This window comes from Lissotriton helveticus, chromosome 11 (genome assembly GCF_964261635.1).
Source record: "Lissotriton helveticus chromosome 11, aLisHel1.1, whole genome shotgun sequence".
In the NCBI taxonomy this organism is placed as follows: Eukaryota; Metazoa; Chordata; class Amphibia; order Caudata; family Salamandridae; genus Lissotriton; species Lissotriton helveticus.
Window position 1 is genome coordinate 892,329,172 of NC_136072.1, and position 24,033 is coordinate 892,353,204.

At 42.7% G+C, this 24,033-nt stretch overlaps 1 protein-coding gene across 2 annotated transcripts in view; it reads right to left on the minus strand.

Annotated features, from left to right (window-relative positions):
• RNFT2 (ring finger protein, transmembrane 2) overlaps nucleotides 1-24,033 on the minus strand; it is a 299,051-nt gene that overhangs the window by 263,815 nt on the left and 11,203 nt on the right. For both annotated transcript variants that reach the window (XM_078667129.1, XM_078667130.1), the window contains exons 2-3: nucleotides 10,058-10,155; nucleotides 107-165 (exon numbers count right to left, since the gene is read on the minus strand). In XM_078667129.1, the coding sequence (XP_078523255.1) occupies nucleotides 107-153 (47 nt within the window). In that variant the 5' untranslated portion in view covers nucleotides 154-165; nucleotides 10,058-10,155. The remainder of the gene's footprint in view (nucleotides 1-106; nucleotides 166-10,057; nucleotides 10,156-24,033) is intronic.

Here is a 24,033-nt window from a genome sequence, read left to right on the forward strand (position 1 = left end):
CAGGAAATAGTCAATATTTTTGGATTATCCTTGAAGAAGCAGCAGTAGCTCCTTCAACTGCACTGGCAGAGATATTGTGCCATAAATGTATCAAACATATACTCACCTTTCTGGGGGAAGGTTTTCTGTGAGGCTGCTGTGGCGTCTCTGCATTTTCTAACAAACCTTAAAATAAAATAGCATGTTAGAGGAACCAGTAAGTGGTGCTACAAACAATAATTTACTAAAAAGCAAATCACAGAAGGCATCCCTTTTCTTGGTCAGTGTGAACCCAAGACATTTCATAGTCCCATTGTAGTTCAAAATTGTATTGATATCACTTTACATTGCTCCCCACGTTTACCTTGCTATTGTGATACACAGCAAAGCATCTGTTCCTCTATTGGTGCCCTCCCATCCTCCACTTTTAACACCCCTCTACTGCCCTCCATTCTGCACTCTCCAAATCCTTGTAATGAAGAAATGCCTTGTGCTATGGCAGTAACCTGTCTGCCAGCTTTATAAAAAGTCAAACTACCCACACCAATACCTGGTCTGTCAAAATGGACTTACTTGAGGGGACTAACCACATGACTAATGTGGCACAGCCTACACACAGTTAGCTTAGCCTCCATCAGGGGGGGTCTTTGCCACAGCATCCTCCAGCAAAAAGTGTTCAAATTAAAGGGCGAGTCCCCGTGGCAACTCCTTTATTTTGGCCTTGGGACAGAACTGCCACTCCTTGCCATCCTTCCAAAAAATAGGTCCTGGAAAAAATTCCAATTAAAATCAAGACCTACAGTCAACATCCGTCATCTCTCCCATCTGCATAAATTGGTTTATAACATATTTAATCATATGTTTCACATGGCTGTATTCATACATTTATCAGACAATGTAGACTATAAGAATCTTCTTTATCCGCTCCAAGCAGGTTTTCCTTCAGGCTGCAGCACCAAGATTGTGGTGTTGGCTGCACTGGATGAATTGGGCGGCTGCGCTGATGATGTCCCAACTGTGTTTCCTTGTGCTGGATTTGTCCAAATCATTTGATACTGTAGACCACAAAATTCTGCGGTCTAAGTTTAACTATCTGGCATCAAGGATATGGCATTGAAGCAGTTTGCCGATGTTCTTTATTTAACAGATCGCAATAGATGGATCTCCTAATTGTGGAGTCTATAGGGGTCCATTCTGTTTCCACTTCCCTTTAACCTCTATATATCTCCACTGGCTCACCTCACCCAATTGCTCAGCTTTAGGCTTTTCTTGTATGCCGATGACATGCAGATCCTATTGAAAATCTTGGGCTGTACCTCCAATTTGCATGACTGTGTGGCGAAAGTGAAAGCCTCAATGGGTTATACCCAGCTTAAGTGTATTGTTGAGAAGATAGAGGTATTATGGCCTATTCAGGAATTGTCCTACTGGGCTTCCTCAGGTGGCCAAAAACCATCCCCGCAACCTGTGCAAAAAATAATGGTGCCAAATCTGACTGTGTTCACTCTGTGCTCAGCAAAATCGATGCTATGGATTAATTTTTATTCTTGCAGCTTCACACCCTTAAATGCATTCATCCTTTTTTCCTTTTCCCAACAAGGTTCTAAATTTTAATGCTTTGAATTATGGAGGGCTGGATAATTGTAATGCGGTTTGTGAGGAACTACCCCAGTGTGTTGTGTATAAACTCCAACTGTTCTAAAAGTATCTTGCCAGTTTAACATTGGATGTATTAAGAAAATAACCATATCTCCTCCACCCTTGCTTCTTTGCACTGGCTTCCAGCACAGGCACAGTCACAGTCACAGAGTTCAGGTTTTGTTTATTGGTTTATAATCCATTTACTCAGTGTACTGTCTTACACTTGGCCATGACACACTCACCTCTTTCTCAGTATATTAAATGGCATAATCCCAGTAATCCTTTAAGATCCAGAGGTCAGTATCTATACAGCAATTCTCTTGGGAGTAGGGCCTGATCAGTGGCCTCCACTTCAAAATGGATTTCCCTTCTGTATGCCCTGTGCTCAGTACCAACTTCTTGTAGTTTAAGAAAGCCTTAAAGACTACTGTTTTTCCTCACCATATATGCTAAATCCCCTTACCTGATGAGTAATGTGCAGTATTGACTATATACCTGTAATTATGCTTTTCAGACATGAGTAAATCTGTGTTCTTTCTAAATTACATCTAGGGTAACCAGACAGATACTTTATCCTTGTGCTGCTGCAACAATACACTTACAAGAGTACGCCCGCACCTTCACTGTACGCTTTCATTTTTGCTCATAAATCACACCAGAGTGTGCCTATATTGGGAGTGGAGTAGACCTCTAATTTCCAGATAAACCACATTGGTGTTAACAATATAGATACTAAGCAGCAGTTAATACCCCAACAGTGCACCTTGAAACGGAGTAACTCTTGGGACCACAGTAACATAGAGATTGGTTACATTTACATTGATCTTGCAGTGGCTAACACACCTATGAGGTTTCAACTGACTTCCCAGAACCTGAGTAACTTGCAGCATGCATGGTACCAGGACTTTGAGGTAGCTGAAGGAGCAGAACTCGATTCCCAGTGTACATCATACTTCACTAACATTACATTGATGCATACCTCTGAAACCTACTAAAGTGAGCTTGTGCTAAACAGATAAGTGTACAAAGTTGTCTTGTGTACTGACAAAAATCCACTGTTGCCATTTGTCCGTTACACAATTTGTGGCCACCATTTGAATAATTGACATTCTCTGCTTAGAACCATCATGTGAAAGATCCCTCTCTAAAGTGTTCTTGTTACACTAGATCAACAATCTATATTACTTAATCTGCATGGAGCTTGTACTCCCTATCTCAAACATTGATGCACTAACACACCCTTTCATAAGGCACTGTATCCCTTGACCACCGAACAGATCAGCCTGGTAATTTTTACATTGTTGGCTTTGTTCCAAAACAGCAGTGCAGCATGCAACACAACGCAATATATGAGACAGAACTTATCACAGATCCAACTAAGATCAGATGTGCAATATTATTGACATATACAGATCTTCCAACAGTATTTGACTCCATGTTATGCTGCTCAAAAACATCTCACATCTCTGATATGCTTAACAGTCAGCTATCATGGGTCTCCCAAGGCACTCATAACATTGATAAACCACACACAAACAGAACACATTAAACAATATACATCCCTTTCACCATACAACTTGGACAAAAGAACAGCACTAACCACCACTGTGACTGCTGCATCACAAAAAATATGAACACACCAGAACAAAATCGCAACAAGCAGAAACCCAGCTTAAACACTAAAAACACATTTGACAAAAAACTATACAGGCATTCTACACTGCCTTAACATACTAATAAAACCATATTTAGACCATTTACAACCATTGTGAAATGGCTTCATAATGAACTAAGATAAGCGTAAGAAACTGATAAAGTTCCCCACCCACGCCTCAATAAAAATAATATTATAATACATCCAAAGTTCAAAGGATAAGATGTGTGATTTTAAACTGAGGGCAGACCAGCACACAATACCCAAAATATCACAGCCGATCTCAGACCCTGGTCAGCGATGGAAACGAACATTACGAATGCATACTAATTGGCACCCAGTGCACTACACAACTTCCTTATCAGATAACAGCAGATGACTGCTAGGTTATTGTAGTCTGATAACTTTGCTGTTTATGTCACGAGCTCAGGATTTGCATTCACAAAACTATAAATCATTAACTTCTGTCTTAGGTAGCTTTAAATTACATTGCTACTCCTTCATCCTTTAACCACATTCCATGGAATGCAGTTACTTTTGCTATCCAAGATCCTCTCCGCTCACACTGTGCACTTCTCATGTCTCGTTATGGGGGGGAGACACCTAGAAGCAGTAAGGTTCCTTCCTTCACGATATTTTAGGCAGAGCACCATTTATAGGTCTATCAGATCTTAACACTTTTTTTGCTCTCATTTTGATGTTCTTTAATAATCCTCTAGAGATGTTGGATCCAACCCATGCACACATTTCTATACTAAGCTTTCTCAGTGATGCATTCAGTGGTAGCTAAACATCTTTTCTCCTTCTGGTTAAACCTCAACCTATGCACTCCAACGTTCCACAACCAACGCAACGGAATGGTCATACTATCAAACAGTGAGATCATTTGGCAAGATTACATACCTTGTAAACCTCCTTTGACTATAGTGAGTGACCTTTTGTTTTTGAAGTTCCTCATACGATTGGCTTTGGGAAATACTCTTTATGTCATCTTCTTTATTTTGTTGTAATGGCTACAGTATGTGTTAATGGTCTTCTCTAAGACATGTTTAATCCTGTTAGAGGCACTAGACAGGGTTGTCCCCTCTCTCCATTTCTTTTCTCATTTGTAACTGAACCGTTTGCTTATCTTGTACATGAGCAGCATGCCCAAAAGGGCATCACGATCTCTCTGCATACGCACATTATTAGTCTATATTCTGATGATCTACTCCTACATGTCAAGATACCTCAGGTTAATGTAGCTTCAATTATGCATGACATATGTCAATTAGAGGACTATTCAGGGATGCATAGCAATCGTAAGGAGCATGAGCTCCGATTCTTCCCATCTGTAAGTGGGCCGAGATATGGAAATTAGATGGTCTCCAGGAGCGTTTCCTTTTAATATAAGAATAATTACCTAACTGTATGATTAACCCTTGAATCAAAGGTCAACTTCTGGATAGGACTTCCACTGTCATGTATTGGCCACGTAGAATTAAACCTTACAGGGTGTGTGGGATGAATATCTGTACCAGACCTGGAGGGCTACTATAGGATTGCAAATGCTCAATATGTCCGGTTTTGGCATCAACAGGTACCTGTTTTGTCTCATATAGGTTTTAAGTTGGAGCGGTTGTTTGTCCCAGACCATTGGATGCAATTTTACTTAGTGACCACAAGGCTCCGAGTAATGAAATATATCCATTTCACATGGTACTACTCTCTTGGCATGAGCTCAGGTCATGGGTACTGTCTCCTGTTTCTCGTCTTACTTCCTCTTATTTAGAGATCATGCACTGGAAGTGACGTTCGAGGATAGTTAAGAAACTTTGTAAAAGAGGTCGGGCCCATGGGATGAGGAGCGTGGGCAATCTCTAAGCTGATGAGGTCTTCTTTAGGTTGGATCAATTGCATGAGAAGGGTCCCATCTACTTATTTATTGTTTCATTAATTTTCGCTTACATAATGCTTTGAAGGATAAATTCCTATTCTTTTAGAAGATTCCTATTGACTTCAAGTTGGTCTTATATGTCCTGACTGCCTTGCTTTTAAATCATTTGGTCTCAAATATTTATTTGATCTTGTCAGACACCTGACCTCCAGTGGCAAGGGCCTACCAGGGTAAGTGCACGGATTTGGGACACTCCTTAAGACTCTCAATGAGCCAGGAATGTCTGCAGACAAAAATGGTATCCCTTAAATCCAAGCATAATTTACTGCAGTTTAAAACTCCTTCACCGTGCTTACGTTACTCCAACTCTCAATATACAGCCCTCCCGTAGAAGAAATTTTTGATGCCATACCGCTAACATAGCTAAGAGACAAAGAGCAATGGTTTAGCTTAGGGCATTGGACACAAGGGACTCAGACTGTATGCAAGATATGGTTTATCTGAATAGGCTTCAGAAAATTTACTTTGCCCTTTTGATGCATGCTGCTAAGCCCGAAAATGCTTTGTCAGACTTTACTGCTTACCTTCTTGAGACTGGACGGCATCTAACTCCTGCCGATACTTTACTATATTTGCAATCCTTCATCCTCCTTTTCCATGTTCCACCATTATGCATGATACTCTGTAAACTAATAGATTTTGTGATATGTTTGATATCCTTTCTGATTAAGCGACTTATTGTATTACGATGATTTGTAGCTTTCTTATTTCTGGTTTGTTTATAAAAACTTTCAAAAAAGGTTTAGAAAACATACCCCAAAAACTTTACGTTTCTCTGCTTCAATTGCATGACTTTTCAAATCGTTGCACCAAAAAATAGTTGCCAACTCTATGCGCTCATGCTCTAATTTGTCAAAGGCAGGCAGAATCCTAGGTCTCCTGCTGGATGATGAGTTCTAAAAGAACAAGCCACTAAGGAGGCAAAACCCTTTTCTGTTTCTGGCATTTGAGAATTCTATGATCTGTGGGCCAGACCATCACATCACCGTAGTAGTGCCTTAATTCAATCTAAATTACTTTAGCTGCAATTTAAGAGGTCACTTTTTTTAACAGTTCTAAGAACACGCTAAACCAGGTTTGGTGATAGAGACACTTTTATTGTAGATGCAAAGACATAGAATTTGCTTCCTTGTATCCTCTGGTAGGATTTTAATTTTATGTAATGTATAAAAAACTTTGGAATTTCTCTATTTTAATGTGTCTATTAACTAACAGGTTTTATGTCAAATGAAGCCTTCTTAGACCGTTAATGGTACAACGAACAAAAACCTACAAGTGCCATCTATAAACAACAGACCATAAATCTCCATGAAGTATTAAGTAATCCATCATTGCCTCATACTTTGATGATTTAATCTGCTGCAGATCACAAAAGCATTGGGATTATTATTTACGTTTGTGGCACCCTTTTTTTTACCTTTGTCCACAGAATGCATTGCCAACACCAACAACAGACAGCACAGAACGAAGAAAATGACATTTGGGCTCCTTGGTTTATCATGGAATTTGTTATACACATATTAATACATATAGGTCACTTCGCTTGATGATATGGGTGTGACTGACATCCCTGGTTTCTCATTCAAACAGCAGCAAGCATCCAGTAGCATACAGACCCATATCTTAAACAACAAGTACCAACATACTTAGAACTGATGGAAACAAAAAGGCAACATTGGTTGAAAGTGATGCTCAAGACAATGAGCTAGGTGACAGCTATCTGAGGTGTACTCGTGTATGGAATCCACTATATATCTGCTTTAAACTGTAGTTTTAGTGTCTTTTAGCAGAAACCTGGAAGACTGAAGCTTATTTAAAACAGTAAGGTACTTTTATTGGGCATTAGTCACTTCTCTGAACAACTATACAGGTTTGACCAGCTGTACAGGTTTGTATACAACATCGACCTATATAGCATGGACAGATCGCTGCGGCTTGACAAGGGCAAAGGCATGGCCTAGCCTACGTACTTACTACAAACCAGATGGGCGACATGCAGAAGGCCAATGAGCAAACGGAGAGTGGCAAAAACTCCCCTGAGGCTCTTTGCCTAACAGCTGTGGCACACCTGAAAAGAACATGCACTTTATCAGGATTTGTTTTCAATAAAGGTTTGAATCTGACTAGACAACAGATTAAAGGCTAAATGCCTCAAGACTGGACATAAACTGACCATCTGCTTATTCATGGATCACCTTTCTCACAAAGGGCTCTGCCACTTGTGCAGAGTTAGACAAGGACCAGAGGCAGAACTAGCAACTTTCTCTCTTTGAGAGGTAAGGACTATAACCCAGTAATGAGGAAAAGACTATACTTTTGATGCACAAGAAAAGGATATAGATTGTCCTGCGTGTAGAAGACCTGCTCTTTTTATCACAGCATCCACGTTCATCATCACAGTATCTTGCTGTAAAGAGGTTGGAGAGTCTGATCCTGCTGAGGCTTGGAGCCTGCTATTTGTGCCAAGCCGGACCGGTCTCTCCCCTAGGAATGGTCCACAGAAGCACCACTGCACTTCACATCTGCTGCTGCACACAGGTGCGCATCTGCAATCTTAGTCTGCATGACACCGGAGTGGCTTACTTCACATTACTATTTGCAGCCTGTGATCTTCTGCAACCCGATGCCTGTATAAGTTCAGAGTTTCTGAGAGCACATCATCATTATGCCCTGTGTTTTAAGGCCATGGACTCAAGTAAGGCCTGTGTGCCCCGAGTATCACTACACTCAATGTTCTTCTGTGCCACTACATCTAGGAGAGTCCACGTGCCACACCTCTGCCTTTACAGCTGAAGAACCTGATCATTAATTGAGTGCCCTGCCCAGAAAGACCTGCAAAGCCACCAATCACCAGTCTGCTTATTTCCAAATAATGGTTGCAGTTCCTCTCTGTAGCCAGATGGATCTGGATTTAGGCCTGCTGGAAGACTTTTGTGGATGGCTGTGGCACCTCACAAAATGGTACTTTGCTCCTCCCTTTGGTTCATGTGCATGCCTTGGTCCAACTTCTTTTCTTCAGCTGCAGCCTCCATCGTCTCCTAAAATGTGGTCATGTCTATTTACATTTTCTATTAAGAGGAGGCATGTCACCTTGCAACCACATAGCTTAACTATTGTTAATTGAGCCTCAGGTCTACTTGCAAGGACCCTGAAGTTTAGTAGGAATGTTACTGTTAACTACAAAGGGAGTACACAGTTTTCGCTCATAAACGTTGAGAGGGGAGCAGGTATTATGTGCTCTTTGTACAGCCTGTTCCTTATTAGAACCGGGAGGTTACAGCTCAGTGATGCCTGAACAAGTGCATGAAAGGCCTTTTTGAAAACGTTACTTGTCCAGGCTTTCCAAAATGCTTCTGAAGTGGTTAGGAATCTAAAGATGCAAGCTTTGTAATCTATAATCCTAGCACCTCGCTAGAAGTGTCCACTCGATGTGTGCTCCAAAATCCATCTTTTTAGGTTGAGCCTGGGCAGCGCATTCACTGCTCTGTGAGGCATGCTGTATTCAGGTATGGACTTGAAGCTCCATCCATATTTTTCATTGGCTTGTGTCATTGTCCATTGTAAATGTTGGCTTCTGATTCGTTACTAGGCTTGCTAGTCCCTCCTTAGTACCGCCTTGTCTACATTTGTATCCTCTCATGAGGAATGGCCCTTTTACTTGTGTAGTTACACATATGTTTACTTTACAGTCTGTCAGCACTATTTTCTTTAATGATTTTCTCCTACAGCGCAACACAGGCGCTGTGCGGCACTGTTTACCAGAATCTTACAATATTTAAAAAATACGAGCCGCCACGAACAAAGGAAAGTTGCGGCTCGCCCAAATCTATTTTTTCCATAGTGTAAGCTTTTAGTAAGCACCACAGGCAAGCGAGCTGTGCTGCTTACCAAAATCTTACAATACTGAAAAAATAGACTTTGGCAAGCCGGGACGAAGAAAAGGAAGGGGTGGCTCGACGAAGTACATTTTTTCAAAATTTTAAACTTTTAGTAAGCAGCGCGCCACAGGCGATATGCTGCGCTGTATACCAAAATCTTACAATATTGAAAAAATAGACTTCAGTGAGCCGCGCCTTTCTTTTGATCTGCACGGCTCACTGCAGCTGACTCTTCTTCCCCCTCATTCACTAAGTCTCTTCCGCTGCAACTGGAAGCAATGCAATAGATCTTGCATTTGCAAGAGTTTAACCTATTGGCAGTGTAAATGACAATGCTTTTTATTTATCTGTTTTAAAAACAAACACATAAATAAAATGTATTGTTGTTTACAATGCAAATACCTTAAACTCTCGCAAAGGCGAGCCCTATTGAATTGCAAATGCTTGTTTTAAAGAGGTCATGCTACTAAGGTAGCTGTCAACGACAACTCCAGTCAATTCCAGAAACAGTGTGAATTGATTGAAAAGAAAACAGATCAGTTGTCTTAAACGCACATCTTTGTTTCGTCCCAATCCCAACACTAATTATTACAATTACAGACTCCATAGTACCAAATATATTGGTAAGAATCGATTAAATAAAATTGTGCAGTCTTTTATGAAATTCTATGTGCACCGTAACTTGCTCATCCACACGAGGATTGTTAGTGGCAAATCCGGCCTTTACCATAAGGATCAACGCAAACATCTATGCAGCAGTGAGGCTCAAGAGTACAAGTGAATACAAAGGCTTTCCAAAAAGCCTAAAGGGCTCCTTCAGTGGTCAATGAAAGTTTGCAGCTAGGTTACTGTGCAACGAAAGATGAAAGGATGCAACTAAAGTATTACTACAGCAAGGCAGAGAGCACTAAACAGAAATCTACCTGAAAGCTCCAAGCTTGGGAGATACTAAGCAGTAGTGTCACTTACCCCAAGACGAGATCTTGATTCTTTGTGGCGTAGTGCTGTCAAGTCGTTAGGCAGCCATCAATACGACTTCCTGGCTGGCGGGCTTGGTTTATCATAACCTGTTAAGTTGTTAACAAATTAAAAAACTATTATTCCACTCATAATCGGCAGATCAGAATATGTTTTAAGAATAGAAATTTAAAATGGGACATACAAAGATAGATTCATGGGAGTAGATGTTTCTTTTTTAAAACATTGATATGAGATGAACAGAAGCATTCCCCCTTTTCTAAGACTTCATAATCCTCATACCGACCACTGCACAAAATCCATAACCTTTTTTCACTTTCATTACTTTAGTTACTATGACATGCTCTCACAATCAAGGAGTACCTAATTAACCAAAGATACAAGTGCAGAGATATTAAGAAATAACTGACATAAGCAGTGTGAGAAGCCGGCCTGGTATATGATGTCCACTAATGTAAGTGGGTAACCTGCACCAGTCCAGACAGCCTTATGATGATTTAAGAGATCTTAGACAACCTTAGAGTGGTAGCCGTGGAGATCAGCCTTCAGGCTTAGTCTAGAAGGAGTGTAAAGCAGCTTGTTTTACCAGAATACAATATTGAAGTAAAGATTAAGTGAAAAAGACCCACACAAGGTATTTATAAAAATATGTATTTATTCTTTAATACTCTCTAACACATTTAGATCTCTCCTACCCGGAGATAAACGCATTTCACACAATACTTTGCAAAGAAATACAGTAAATAGCACAGAATACACAGTGGACCCCAGGGGGAACCAAACCATATACTAAGAAAGTGGTATAAGAACCACAACTCAGGTCAAGACAATGTTGAGAGGACAAAGAAGTGCGGGGACCCAAGGAACCCACCAAGGTGACTGGATAGGGACCCCACGGTGAGCGTGTGAAGTTTGAGAACACGACCCCGAGCTCCGTACAACTCAACGTGTATATCGCAATAGGATTTTTAAAGATGAAGGACCCTTCCCAATAGAACCTGAAGAAACCTTGTTGTTTATTACATTTTGTCCTGTTATTTTCTTCATTTTCTCCAGGACATTTGTTCCACACCTCGCTTTGGGATTTTATAGCGACATTTCCCCCATGAATCACCAAGAATGTGTATCATAACCTAGGTATAGCTCCATGCTTTTTTATTGGAATTTTTCACATGGGGTGATACGGAAATAGGTATTTTTGTTTTTTTTTGCTGTATGTATGCATCTTGTGATTTATATGGCACTGTATATGAATAGCTGTTTTTATTTCCCAGGTTCACCTTCTTTGTTCGTAACCCTCTGTTATTGCGCCCTGAAGAAGGTGAGAGCCACCATTGGGGTCAGATACAGAAAAGCGCATCGGCGCTGGAGTTTTCTTGTTCCTCCTGTTTCTTCCACCCGATTTTCTTGATTTAAGATATCAACAAAATTGTACTTAGTAAACTGCATTTATTTGTTATCTCAAGCAATGAAATTTATGTTGTTTGACATCACTTATCTTCATTATTGTACATGTTGAATCTATCAAGTGCTGTAAACTGTGTCAGAGGGGGGTTCATTATCAGAGGTGTTCTTGTGAAATCACCAGATATGATTGATCTAGTGGCATGTGTGAATGTATGACTTTTGATCAGATCAGATTGTGTGAGAGCTGTCCAGTGTGGTTGTTGCGCCTGGGTACTTTGTTATCTTGGTATTTTGTTTAATGTCATATCCATCCATTTAAAACATGATGATTTCTTTTTTTGAATTGATACGATAAATTTGAGATAAAAAAAAAATCTAAAAAAAGATATTGTGCATTTTCCCTATTTCTGTTTACTTTAAATATTTTTGCCTATTCCTGTGAGTTTTCCTGGGGGACTTTTGACCTCTTTGGGCTTGACACAATAATGACGATTAGCAACTGTATAAATCTTGTTAGGCAGTGGGGTTTTACTTCTTTGTGAGTATTACGAAACTCCGTGGAAAACATAAGGGTGGCGAGCCACCCTACCCGTGGATACCCTAGTACCCAAGATACCTACACCAGGGAAGCCTGGTGCATACGTGTGAAGTGGTGTCGGAAACCGCCGTCGAACCCAATGGAGGACTTCAGGAAAGTGCTGCTGCTGAAGAAGGAGAAAGTTTCCAGTGGAATTCGAAGGTGAAATCTAGTTGAGAGGTACCCGCAAGCAGAAGGGGACAGAGTCTATGTCACTCAGGAGTGACCAGGAGATCTGGAAGACGAAGGCCCACCAATGCCGTGAGTTGCAGGAGAGTTGACGAGGACATTCACTCTGTAGTCCTCTGTGAGGACTAGGAGATGCTGAGGAAGGCCAGGAGTCATACACGAGCTGTCCCACGTCGGATGTTGAATGCTGAGGGGTCAGTGTCTGGCAGGAGCACTAATAAGCCTTGGCAAATGCAACCGACGCAAAAGTCAAAGAAGGTGCAATGTCGGGACCAGCAAGGTCCAGGGGACTCACCACAAGCAGGGGTGTCACGGCAGGCCCCGAGCAATCTTGGGAGCCCAAAAGAAACAAAGGTGGCCCTCAAATGGACCCACAAGCCGGAGGCACTGGAGTCACAGAAGGACCTCAAGCAGCTCACCAAACGATGCAGGCCACAATGCAAAATAATGCTGTGTGGCCAAAGATTCTGGTCACTGGAGATGCTCGAAGGTTGGGGCTACTTAGAGCCCGAAGATCTTCTTGGAAGGAAGCCAACAAGCCTTTGCAACTGCAAGTTGACGCGGTGCACAGGGGTTTGGTATTGCAGCCCCCACGAGGGATAGTGCCTCAAACTTGGTGAGAGGGCAGGGCAAGCCTCAAGAGCTGTGGAAAACCACCACCTGTGTTGCAGAACCTTTTGGAGTCCGTAAGAGCTCAGGATCAGCAGATAGATCGACTTAGTTGTGGAGCCTGCTAATGCTGGGAAGTGACTCCTTCACTTCAAGGGAGATTCCTTCAGGTGTCTTTGATGCCCACAGGCCTTGGTAGGTTCCTGTATGGTGCACAGGCACAGACGATGCAGCGGACTGGAAGGGAGACGAAGTCAAGCCCAAACAAAGTTCAGCGAAGTCCAGAGTGCCCAGACTGTAGAAGAAGAAATGGTGTCTGTTCTAAATCTCGTCCCACCACGAATCACGAATCTAGGGACCCAACCGCAGGTAAGCCCTTAAGTACCCTAAGGAAAGGGTTGGGACAATTCATGGGACTCTCCCAGAGTGTCTGGCCTGGGGGCAGGGGGGGCTTGGGGGGGGGGAAAGGTTACTTCCATGTCCTTTGTCCAGTTTCGCGCCAGAGCAGGAGCCAACTGCTTCCAGAGCTGGTTTGAACTGGACTATGCATGGGGTCACCAAATGTGCAACTCATGCAGACGGAGTGGCGCTGGCAACCGCACCCACCCTGTCACAGTACACTAAATCCTGTCTGGGAGGTGGTCACACCTCCTTGTGACAGGATTCCTATTGTTCTGCCTTCCTCTGCTTGACTTGGCTCAGCAGCAGGAGGGCAGAATCGTGTCTTTGGTCAGCAGCAAACATTTTGTGCTGTCCGGGTCTAGAAGGCTGGTACCGAAGCCTAACGCTGGGCTCTTCCAGTGCTTGGAATCATACCGCCCACACCGCTTACGGTGTAGGAGGTATGATTCCAACATGTTGGATACCAAACATGATAGGATTAATTGCAGCCTTGTTTGAGATGGTCATCGCGTAATTATGCGACGCTCCTCTATATAGTGTAAGGCTGCCTCACTTACAACCCGGGAGAATGGACTCCATAGGCTGCAGGGGTGTCCTGTTCATGCAGGGGCACCCTCACACTTCGAAGCAAATACCCTGCCTTCAGGGTTGATAAGACCTACTATAGGGGTGACTTATAGGTTTTAAGTGCAGTGGCGCAAGATATAAGACACCTATATCTGTAGTAAGTGGTGCTAGCGCCAGCTTACACAGGCTGCAATGGAAGGCCTGTAGTTCTATTTTGATGGGTAGCATAATGCATGCTTCAGCCCATTGGGGACCTATGCCCTGGGGACCTTAGTACCATATACTAGGCATTCATAAGGGTACCCCAGTATCCAATCGGGGATGTACCCAAGTACTGAACATAATAATTTAAGGGAGCAAGCAGATAGACTGGTGTCCCGATTAGCAGCTGAGCACCAGGCACAAAGTGGGGGTAACCATGCAGAAGGATCCTACCTTCCCACAAGCAGTTTTAAAAAGGTGAAAGGAAAGTAGTAAACAGCTTTTTATGTGCAGCATGCAACAAACGAAATAAAACTCCTTGTGGTTTAAATCAAAGGCGTTGCTTTACCAAGCCAATGCTATGCATGTTAACAATATAACTAAGGAAAAGGAATGAGATGGCTTTTCTGAGACCTTGACCACAGCGAGTACACAACTCTGCTGCATATGCTTAAACTACTAACCTTATAGTTTGGTGAGAAAGACCATGATTTTCTGCTAAAACATTATATTCCCGTGGGGACAAAATGATAGGATCTGCATGAGATAAGGGTCCACTAGTTGCCCATCCACCTGACAAATGCAGATTAGGCCCTCCATTTCACATTTGAATATACCAGAATCCAACAGTGTTCCATTAGCCACAAGCAAGGGTGAGAGGGAGCACATGGACAATCATTGCCATGGACATCAGAAAACAGCATATCTCGGCTCCAATTCTAGACATGAATTAGACTACCTCAGTGCCCTGTCACCCAACTGCCAGCGACCACCCACAAAGACCAGCTGCAGGTATGCTGCATCTGCCATACTAGAAATGGACCCCAGGATAGAATTAGCCTCATTTTTCCGCTGCCTGTCACCCAGCATGTTGTTATAACGCGGTTGTTACAACGACCGCGTTGTAACAACACATACCATTACACTGCAAGTCATAACAACGACTTGCGGAGGGGGCGGTGGATGTTGGAATAGTATATTTACTATTCCAAGTCCAGCCTGTGCAGACAGTAGACAAGGTGTCAGATTTTAAATCCAACACCTTCTCTCCCTCTGCAAGTTGTTGTTATGACTTGCGGGGTAATGGTATGCATTGTTACAACGCAGTCGTTGTAACGACCGCGATGTAACAACATGCGGGGTGGCGGTTTTGTGGTCAGGGTTATTTACTCCCAGGATAGCTGCAGCTGCCCTGTGGTCTTATTATTATTTGGAGCCACAAGGGTGTAGTTTGCTATTGTGCTGTTGTTTGTTGTGCAACGGGCTCAGATGGTGCTGTTAGTCTCATGATCGGAGATGCCTGGCAAGAAGTGCTAGAGTCAAAGTGCTCTACAATTGGGCCAGTGACTAGAGGCAATCAATTTTCTTTCAGGCTCACCCACATATCTGCACAGCAGATGCTTCAGGGAGTTAGAAAACAGGTGTAGTTGTTATCTTCTATTTTGTCGCTGCTTTATATACCAGGTAGGACACCTCCGAACAACTACCTGCACAGCTGTCAGAAAATAAGTGACATTACGATGACCCTCCGCATATCAAAGTTTTAAAAAGGGTCCTGCGACTGCTGGTTCCCATGGCTGCTGGTTCAAAATCACCTTCATTTAAATGAAGTGGACTAAATGAAAATGTTTGGAAAAAACACTAACAGCTCGCTGAAGCATGACGTTCAAAATCTAAACGCATGAGATGTGTGTTCACTGCAGACAGTCCTCATAATTCCCAGGAATTTCTTTTACAGAAACCCAACAACCAGAAATGCTTAGAAAGATACAAAAAAGACTGCGGGCAGGAATAGCCCCCATCATCATAAACTACTACCAAAGAGTCTAGCCTACAATAGTATCCTATGAGAGGACAGGGATACCCTGGATGTGGTGCATGCTATAGCCTCTGTTCATGTTACAACTAAAACAAGCGTCAGGGACATGAACGCTGACACAAAGCAAAACATTTCCACAATAGCAAATTTACCAGTAGAGATTATAGGAGAACAGAAGTTACTGACATTATTTCATAAGCTCACAAGATGGTGTAGTTTCTGAGAGAATTCATAGGGCATCACAGAAGCAGAATTTCGATAGAGAAGGCAAGAACTTCATGTCCTATGAAACATAGTAGAGGTCAGTTGCTCTATAACCTTTTGTAATTAATGACTCACAATAACCCAGAATTATTCCATCTCTGGATCCTATCCTGTACTTCTGCTGTTTTACTGAAAATCCTCATACTTGTGAGGTGGTGAGGATGCTTGCACCGATTCCTGTTCATACATTCTAAAAGTCTACATCCGTGCTTTCTCAGTGACATTTGAGTTAAGATTTATCTACAGAGTGCTTTCAATAACACTTCTGATTTTCTGAAAAGCTGTATTTGATTATATTCAGTTTCACAGAGTGATTTCTTTTACATTTCCAAGTTGTTCAATTTGAAATCAGATAAAGCTATAATTGGTGTCAAGGTCACCATAAGAAGTCATAAATCTAGGAGGAGTTAATTATTTGCTGGCTTGCTTAAACTGGGAGAACACCAAAGTTACTGCACAATTAAATCAAGAATTGAACAGTATGCTTTCTACAAACTTGGTCTTTAAATAACATTGCTTTATCTATTTTTCTGGATCATGAGCTCATATTATTGGAACAATAAGGGAGAAATAACTATTTCTTATGTTCATTGTACGATGAAATATACTGGATTATTTACCAGAAAGAATACATTTTTTGAGAAGAGCTGTGCTTGTAAAAAGTTTTCTCTCATGAAGATTTTCACATTTGGTTTCTTTTGTTTTGTTGTTTTACTAAAATGAACAGGGGGTCAAGTGGATTCCAGGAAGTTTGGTTCTTCCCCTGTGAGGCACTTGTTTCTGGTGGGTATATGTTTCTTCATATAGAGGTATTTTTTGTTTGATTGTGAATAGTATCAATAAAGAACATCTACTTCTTATTTTTTTGCTTGGCATAAGGACACACATACTACTTTTCAAACAGCATCTTCCTCGTCTTGGAATTACAAGAGCAGAAATATTCTTCAGTTTTGTTACAAGTAACGCTTAAGTTATAGGGAACATATTTATTATGTTAAACAATTTGTTAAACAATTTGTGGAGTGATCAATGCCTGCTGTGCTTATTCCAGGTCTCCCTCCCAGCAGTTCCCTTCCCTTTCCCCCCGTCACTTGATCACCTCAAACTTCTGTGCTATAATAGCAGACATAATGGAGGCTATCGAGAGGTGTACCCTATTATGCATCGAACCGATCCTGAGGGCCATTGTTATAGTTCAGTTGTAAAAGTGCGTACTCATATTGTTGGTGTTAGTACAGAACATTATGTGCTCACTGAATCACAGTGATGGTCCAGGGGTGGCAGGGAGAGGTTCGGGAAAAAGGATTTAAGATTGGATTTAAAACTTCTTCTGGTAGGACATTCAGCTTGTCATAGTGATGGAGACAGGTCTACATTATGAAAAGAAGGACACCATGGTGACAGAAGTTCTAATTCTGCCCTTCTCTAAATGAACCTCTTAAAATCACATTTCCAATGCACAGCCAGGGTGGCAACATCTGGGGATGGTGCAGAGACTGGGAAACACACATTGGTGTTTTTTGTGAACACAAATCCTGTTGAAGTTAAAGGTTTTCACTCTTAGTATTTTGATTCCAACTAAAGGACAAGAAGTAGATATTTCAAGAAGACTGAATCTGCGGTTGCACAACACAAATGTTTATAAATATATGAAAAACATTTTTATAGACTTGATTTTGAGAGGATCACAGCACAAAAATGCTTTCACAAAAGAAAATGAGTAGATCTATATCAAGCGCATAAATGTCACTAAATTTCAATGGCTGTTACAGCAGCCTGTTAGTTAAGACTGGGGCACCTCTTAGATGCACTGTCAGCCTAAATGACAAGAAGCCAAGTTCCATTATTGAGCTTTAGTGGATGCCGATACTGCATGAAAGGTACCAGTCTACAATAGTGGAAGTGAACTCAGTTGCAGCAATCACAGCTCAGAGGTTTTCGGGAGCAGTATTGGGTAGCAGGTCTCCTGCGCCAGAGCCTCCTGTGACCAAGACCTTTTTATGTAGTGGGGAGACCTCTTTCACAAGCCTTTGTAATGAGTGCAGACATGATCAGTGAATGCTGCATCCCATTGGGGGAGGAAGGCCGTTGCACAGATTACACTCTTATTTCCTGCTCAACTCGTTTGTCTTGGCATGGGAACAGAACTCGGACTCTTTTGGTTTTTGGACTCATTGCCACAATGTCCTTCATGAGCCAGTTCAATGACCGGTTGTCTTAGGCTCTGAGGTATGGCAATTCTTGAGCTTCTCAACACATCACCCTCCTCAGTCAGTCCATCCTGTACAATGCGAACTTTTTGAAATACGATATAATCAGAAAGAGGTCCAACACTCCTTCACCAGGATTGAGTTAGAATGGTGTCTTTAGGGATAAGCATGTTCTTGTCAGCATTAGTGCCCTCAATAATCTGTTATATTGATATGGCTGCTGGCGTACTGGTCTTCACAATAACGTTGATGTACTCCTCAGCTGTTTTGGATGTCAAACTGTGGCAATGTAGAGGTACTCATGAAAAATAATCAGCAAGGTTTTGGTCTTTACCCTACTAGTGTACAATGGCATAATCGTACTGTTGCAGTCTTCAACCCCACCTCTTACTGCGAGGGGACATCTTGGCTTTCTGAAGATGGTGTGTAGCACTTAATAGTCTGTTATGATAGTGAAACACTTTCAATACAGAAACACATGAAAATGTTCGGAGGCCCACACTACAGCCAGATTCACCTTCTCTGACGCAGCATAGGCGCATTCTGTGTCAGACAGGCTCAGACTGACATAGGCCACAACGTGTCTCTGAGCATTTGGATGACCAATATGTTGAGCAAGGATTGCCCCCAGCCCCACCAAACTTCCATCCACTGTGATCTCAGTCTGTAGTTTGGGGTCAAAGTAGGCCATCTCGGTTGTATTCTCAATTGCATGTTTTATTATTTTGAAGCTTTGATCACATTCAACAGACCATTGGAACAGGACATTTTGTTTTGTCAACTCTCTCAACAGGGCACTTACAGTAGCAAAATCATGAATGTACCTTGAGCAATAACTGGCCAAGCCTAAAAAGGATCGCAGAATCGTGACATCTGGCACGGGGCAAATAGCGGCTTTAGCTTTATCAGGGTCAGGAGTCATCACCCCATCAGAAAATGTGTCCAAAGAATTTGAGTTTGGTCTTTTGCTGCATTTAGAGGCCTCCATCAGAAATGAATTGACACACTTTTGTAAGGGTCTTATCATACTCCTTGTGCATTGCTTCAAATACCAGTATGTCATCACTGTAGTTAAAGGAATTTGTAACAGGTTAAATTATTCAACGTATAACACCCTGAAATATTTCTGCAGCTGACGAAGACAAAAACTCAACCTTTTGTATGTGAACAACCCCACATGATTTGAAACAGTAGTGATGTTCTATTCCAACTCAAGTTGATGAAATCCCTTATTCAGGACAAGAAGGGAGAAAACGTTGGCACCGTTCAACTGAATGATCATGTCCTCTATGTGCAGACCAGGATGTCTTTCTCTCTCAATTGCTTTGTTGGTCTAGCACAAATCAACACATACACATGGTACCCTAACTATCCTTTTTTGGCACCAACAATATGGGTGACACCCACGGCATCGGACCAGTGGAACGCTAATTGACGTCATGCTTTAACAACGTTTCTAGTTCTCTAAACAGCTTCTTGGTGGTGGAAAGAAACTCTGGTGCCCCTGGGCAACAGGTCAAACATCCTCATTGATGGGAAGTCACACTTTCATTGTTTTGAGCCTGCCCAGGCCATGCAGTAACGACGGGAACTGACTTACAACTTCAGACTGAGTGTGGAAGTTGTAATTGATAACTATCAGTCCCATGTCAGAAATAGTGGCAAAGCTAGCTACTCCCGCGGTTAGTACCGCGCTGCGGGACCCGCATAGCGGGTCCGGCGAGTTGCTGCCTTTAACCCCGGTGATTACAGGACGTGAAGTATAGCAGCAGCAGGCGGGTTAGTTTAGCTGGCAAGATCCAAGTGAAAGAGTCCCGCTGACAGATTCTCCGGGCCCCCGTTTAATTCCGTGGGCGGGGGGGCGTGGCCGGCAGGGAGAGCAGCCCAGCTGATGGTATTCAGGCACGCAGGGACTCCTGGTCCACGGAGTCCCTGCCTTCTGCTCGCAGCCCTGCCGGTCGGATGTGAATGAGCCCCTCCTGTTGTAGCTACTCCTGCGGTTAGTACCGCGCTGCGGGACCCACGTAGCGGGTCCGGCGAGTTGCTGCCTTTAACCCCGGTGATTACAGGACGTGAAGTATAGCAGCAGCAGGCGGGTTAGTTTAGCCGGCAAGATCCAAGTGAAAGAGTCCCGCTGACAGATTCTCCGGGCCCCCGTTTAATTCCGTGGGTGGGGGGGCGTGGCCGGCAGGGAGAGCAGCCCAGCTGATGGTATTCAGGCACGCAGGGACTCCTGGTCCACGGAGTCCCTGCCTTCTGCTCGCAGCCCTGCCGGTCGGATGTGAATGAGCCCCTCCTGTTGTAGCTACTCCCGCGGGTCCGGCGAGTTGCTGCCTTTAACCCCGGTGATTACAGGACGTGAAGTATAGCAGCAGCAGGTGGCAAAGCTGATTAGGCAAGCACAGGACAAGGCTCCCTGAAGAACGTCAATTGGCACTTGCACTGACACTGCTTTATGTTTCAAAGTCACTGTTAATAATCCTTGATTCTGAAACAATCTCGAAGCAGACCACATACATACTTTTGTGTTTGAAGGAAAGGTGTAGTACAGGAGAAAGGCTGTTAAACTTTTCGACTGGCAATGATGTTAATCGATGCACCATTGTCTAGAATAAAAATGATGGGGCAACCGTTGACCTTTATTGTAATTCTGGGGCAATGTTCAAATGAGTTTTGTTGTTTCATTTAGTGGTTTGCCTTTGTCGTTCGTTCTAACTTGCAAGTAGCCAGACCTAATGTACCAGTCATTCACTGGTCAATGCAATCAGCACTCATCCATCACGTTCACTGGCACTGGATAATTGCTGTGACAAGCCTCTGTAGGATGAACTTACCGACTATCGACCTTGTCTGGTTTCTTCTTGTAACTAATGTAGCTTTTCTGCTTTGTGGGCGTGGCGAGAATGCTTCTGGAACTTTCTGGCATCCATTTTCTCTTCTTGCTGTGCCATAATTAGTTTCTCTTTCGCTTTGCAAAATGATATGAAGTGGTTCTCCTTTCCGCAGCCTTTGCACGTTTGGCCTATAGCTGGACAATTGTCTTCATGTGAAAAAGAAAACCCACATCGGAAACACAACCTTTTCTTCTTTGTAGACGGTGACTACCATGTGTCTACTCTGTGTTTGTTCTTACTATTCATGGACAATACTGATTCATTTTTTGCTGTTCCAACTTCTATGTCAATGGCTTGTTGATCTGCTCTTTTTTCTCAGCCCTTGTGGCCATTAGTGCTTTCTCTAAGCTGAGGGTCTCTCTCAGCACGCATCTTCAGAACGAGTCTGAAAGACAGCCATCGATAACTTGGGAGATGTATGGCTCCTTCTTCATTATATTCACTAAACTTGCAGTGCTTGATAAGCACATCAAGTCATTCAATAAACTCATCCATCGTTTCACCAGCTTACTGTCATGCCTGATTGAAAATATACATTTCCTAGTCGACGTTCAGCATTGGATTTAACTTGGATCCCAATGCTTCTTTGATTTAATGGTATAATACTGCAGCAGCTTGTTATATTTTCTTTGGCACTACTTTCACTCCATGGCAAGGTTCTTCAGATAAGCAAATCATTAATTATAATCTACTTCTCCTAGGGCACTTACAAAGTAATCCAAAGTTTCGATCCATGCAGCCCATCTAGTGCCAATATTCTGCTTTTTGGCTGTGGTTTCAGAAACAGAGCTGCGATGTACTTCGCGCTTCCTTCAGCAGTCATTAACAAATTTCACTATTCTGATGGCCTTTTGGTGTGCTGGATACCACTTCGCACTTTCCTCAATTTAACAGCTCAACCAGGCTTGGTTGTCATCCTCGATTGGAGGTCGTGTGGCACTTCCCTCGCTCGTGCTGGTAAGTACGTTTGTAATTTTGTACCTGGTTGTCACTGCAATTACCGTTTGCTTTAAATGGATAATGGCTCTGTGTTATGATGCAGCACAGTAGCTCTTCTTTTGGCCTTACCAGTGCGTTTCTGACAGGCTTTCAAATGTGCTCCCTGCAGGACCTTGCGTTTCTTCGAGGGCCATATATGGGCTGGAGGGGGGTTTCATTTCCACACACGCCAACTTCAAACTGCTTCTCATCGAAATTGGGCACACACTAGGTGTTAAACTTCCAGGGAGAGCGAGCAGTCTTGTGTCTTCAGGGCACTGATCCCACACTTGTCGCCAGTTGTAGTGTCCTCCCTAGCCTGGAAGCATGCAAATGAATACGGCACACAGAGAGCTCTGGATTGTACGTCTTTATTCCTCAGCATACAATCACATTCTGCTCTCTGATTACTTAATACCCACACCTTAACACCTCCCAGCAAGTTATGTACTTCTACTATAAAGTCCGCCCAGAACCACAACAGTCTTAGCACACATAGTCACAACACTACAGATAAGTCTGGACATTTGTCCATTTTGCTGGATCTAGTGTTATGGCACACTGAACAAATCGACGTATTTAGGCGGTAGGCTATAGTTTGTTCAGCAGAGCTGGCATATACCGGTGTAAGCCTCTGATCCTACAGATTTTCAGAAGGTCTCTGCAGTGAACGAAATACAAAAAAACCATGACCAGTGCAGGAAGACAGGGGATAAATACTGAAGCGTTGCTGGAAAGTGAATCTAGAAGTGTCTTCTTGAGGGAGTATGGTCAACAGCAGTGAGGAGACGAGCAGTCACCCTGCAACGCCGTCTCTGCTTGCTCCCAAAGAGCACGAACAAGCAGAAAAGAAAGGTCCTGAAAGGGATTATTTCTAATGAATCTTGGAAAGGGCTTGTCTTTCTTCTGAAGCCTAGAACCCTCCACTGGGCCCATGAAGCTGCCACATGCGTTCCGGGCAGTTGAAAGCTAGAGGAATCTTTCACTAGGAAGAGGAATTGATGATATAAGTAAATACACGTTATATGTGTGCCATAATAGAGAAAGTCATAAGACCACAGCTTCTACTCTGAAACTCTTTGTAGTCAGTATATACTGGAGTACGTGCACATTAATGTTTAGCTTACCTACCATAAGGGCCTGCTGAGCTTTCTCTGAACTCATTTCTGCCACATCCTCCCATGCTACGTGAAAATGACACAACCAGTCAGTGTCACTTTAACAGCAATTTGAATGCTGGAAAGTTTGAGCCGATGTCTACAATTGTATTAGCAAATCCACAAGTCCCAGAACGTAAATAATGTTGGCTGAAGAATTATACATGACACAAGGCCATCTTGTAGCTACACAATCCAATTACACTTCTCACAAAGCATTGTGTATTTTATGTCTGCCCCAACTTGGTGTTTTTGATTCTCCAAACATACACTGATGTGATGCAGTGCTGCTATATAGATGCAAAGTGAACCTCACATTATAAAAAGTAGTGTAGAAAGTTCCACCACTTTGCTTGGAGGAATTTGAGCAATGGAGGAGAGGCTGAGGAAGATGAAAGATGATGGAGAGAAGGTAATTAAAGACAGGAGGATGGGAAGAGGAAATTCATATTGGACGGTCAGGAGAGAGGATTTATAGTATACCAACTTGTGCTTTGAAAACCATAGAACTATCTATGTGTTAGAGGATGTGTGAGGCGCTGGAATGATGAGAGGCTATGAAGAGGCTGCCTCCAGGTCACTAGCCACATGCAGGGGCAGGTGCAAGGTCTGCCTTTACGGGACTAAGGTACTTTGGCAGAGATGGAAGGGTCATGTATAGACATGGTAGAGTGAGAGGCTGAAAATGGTTCA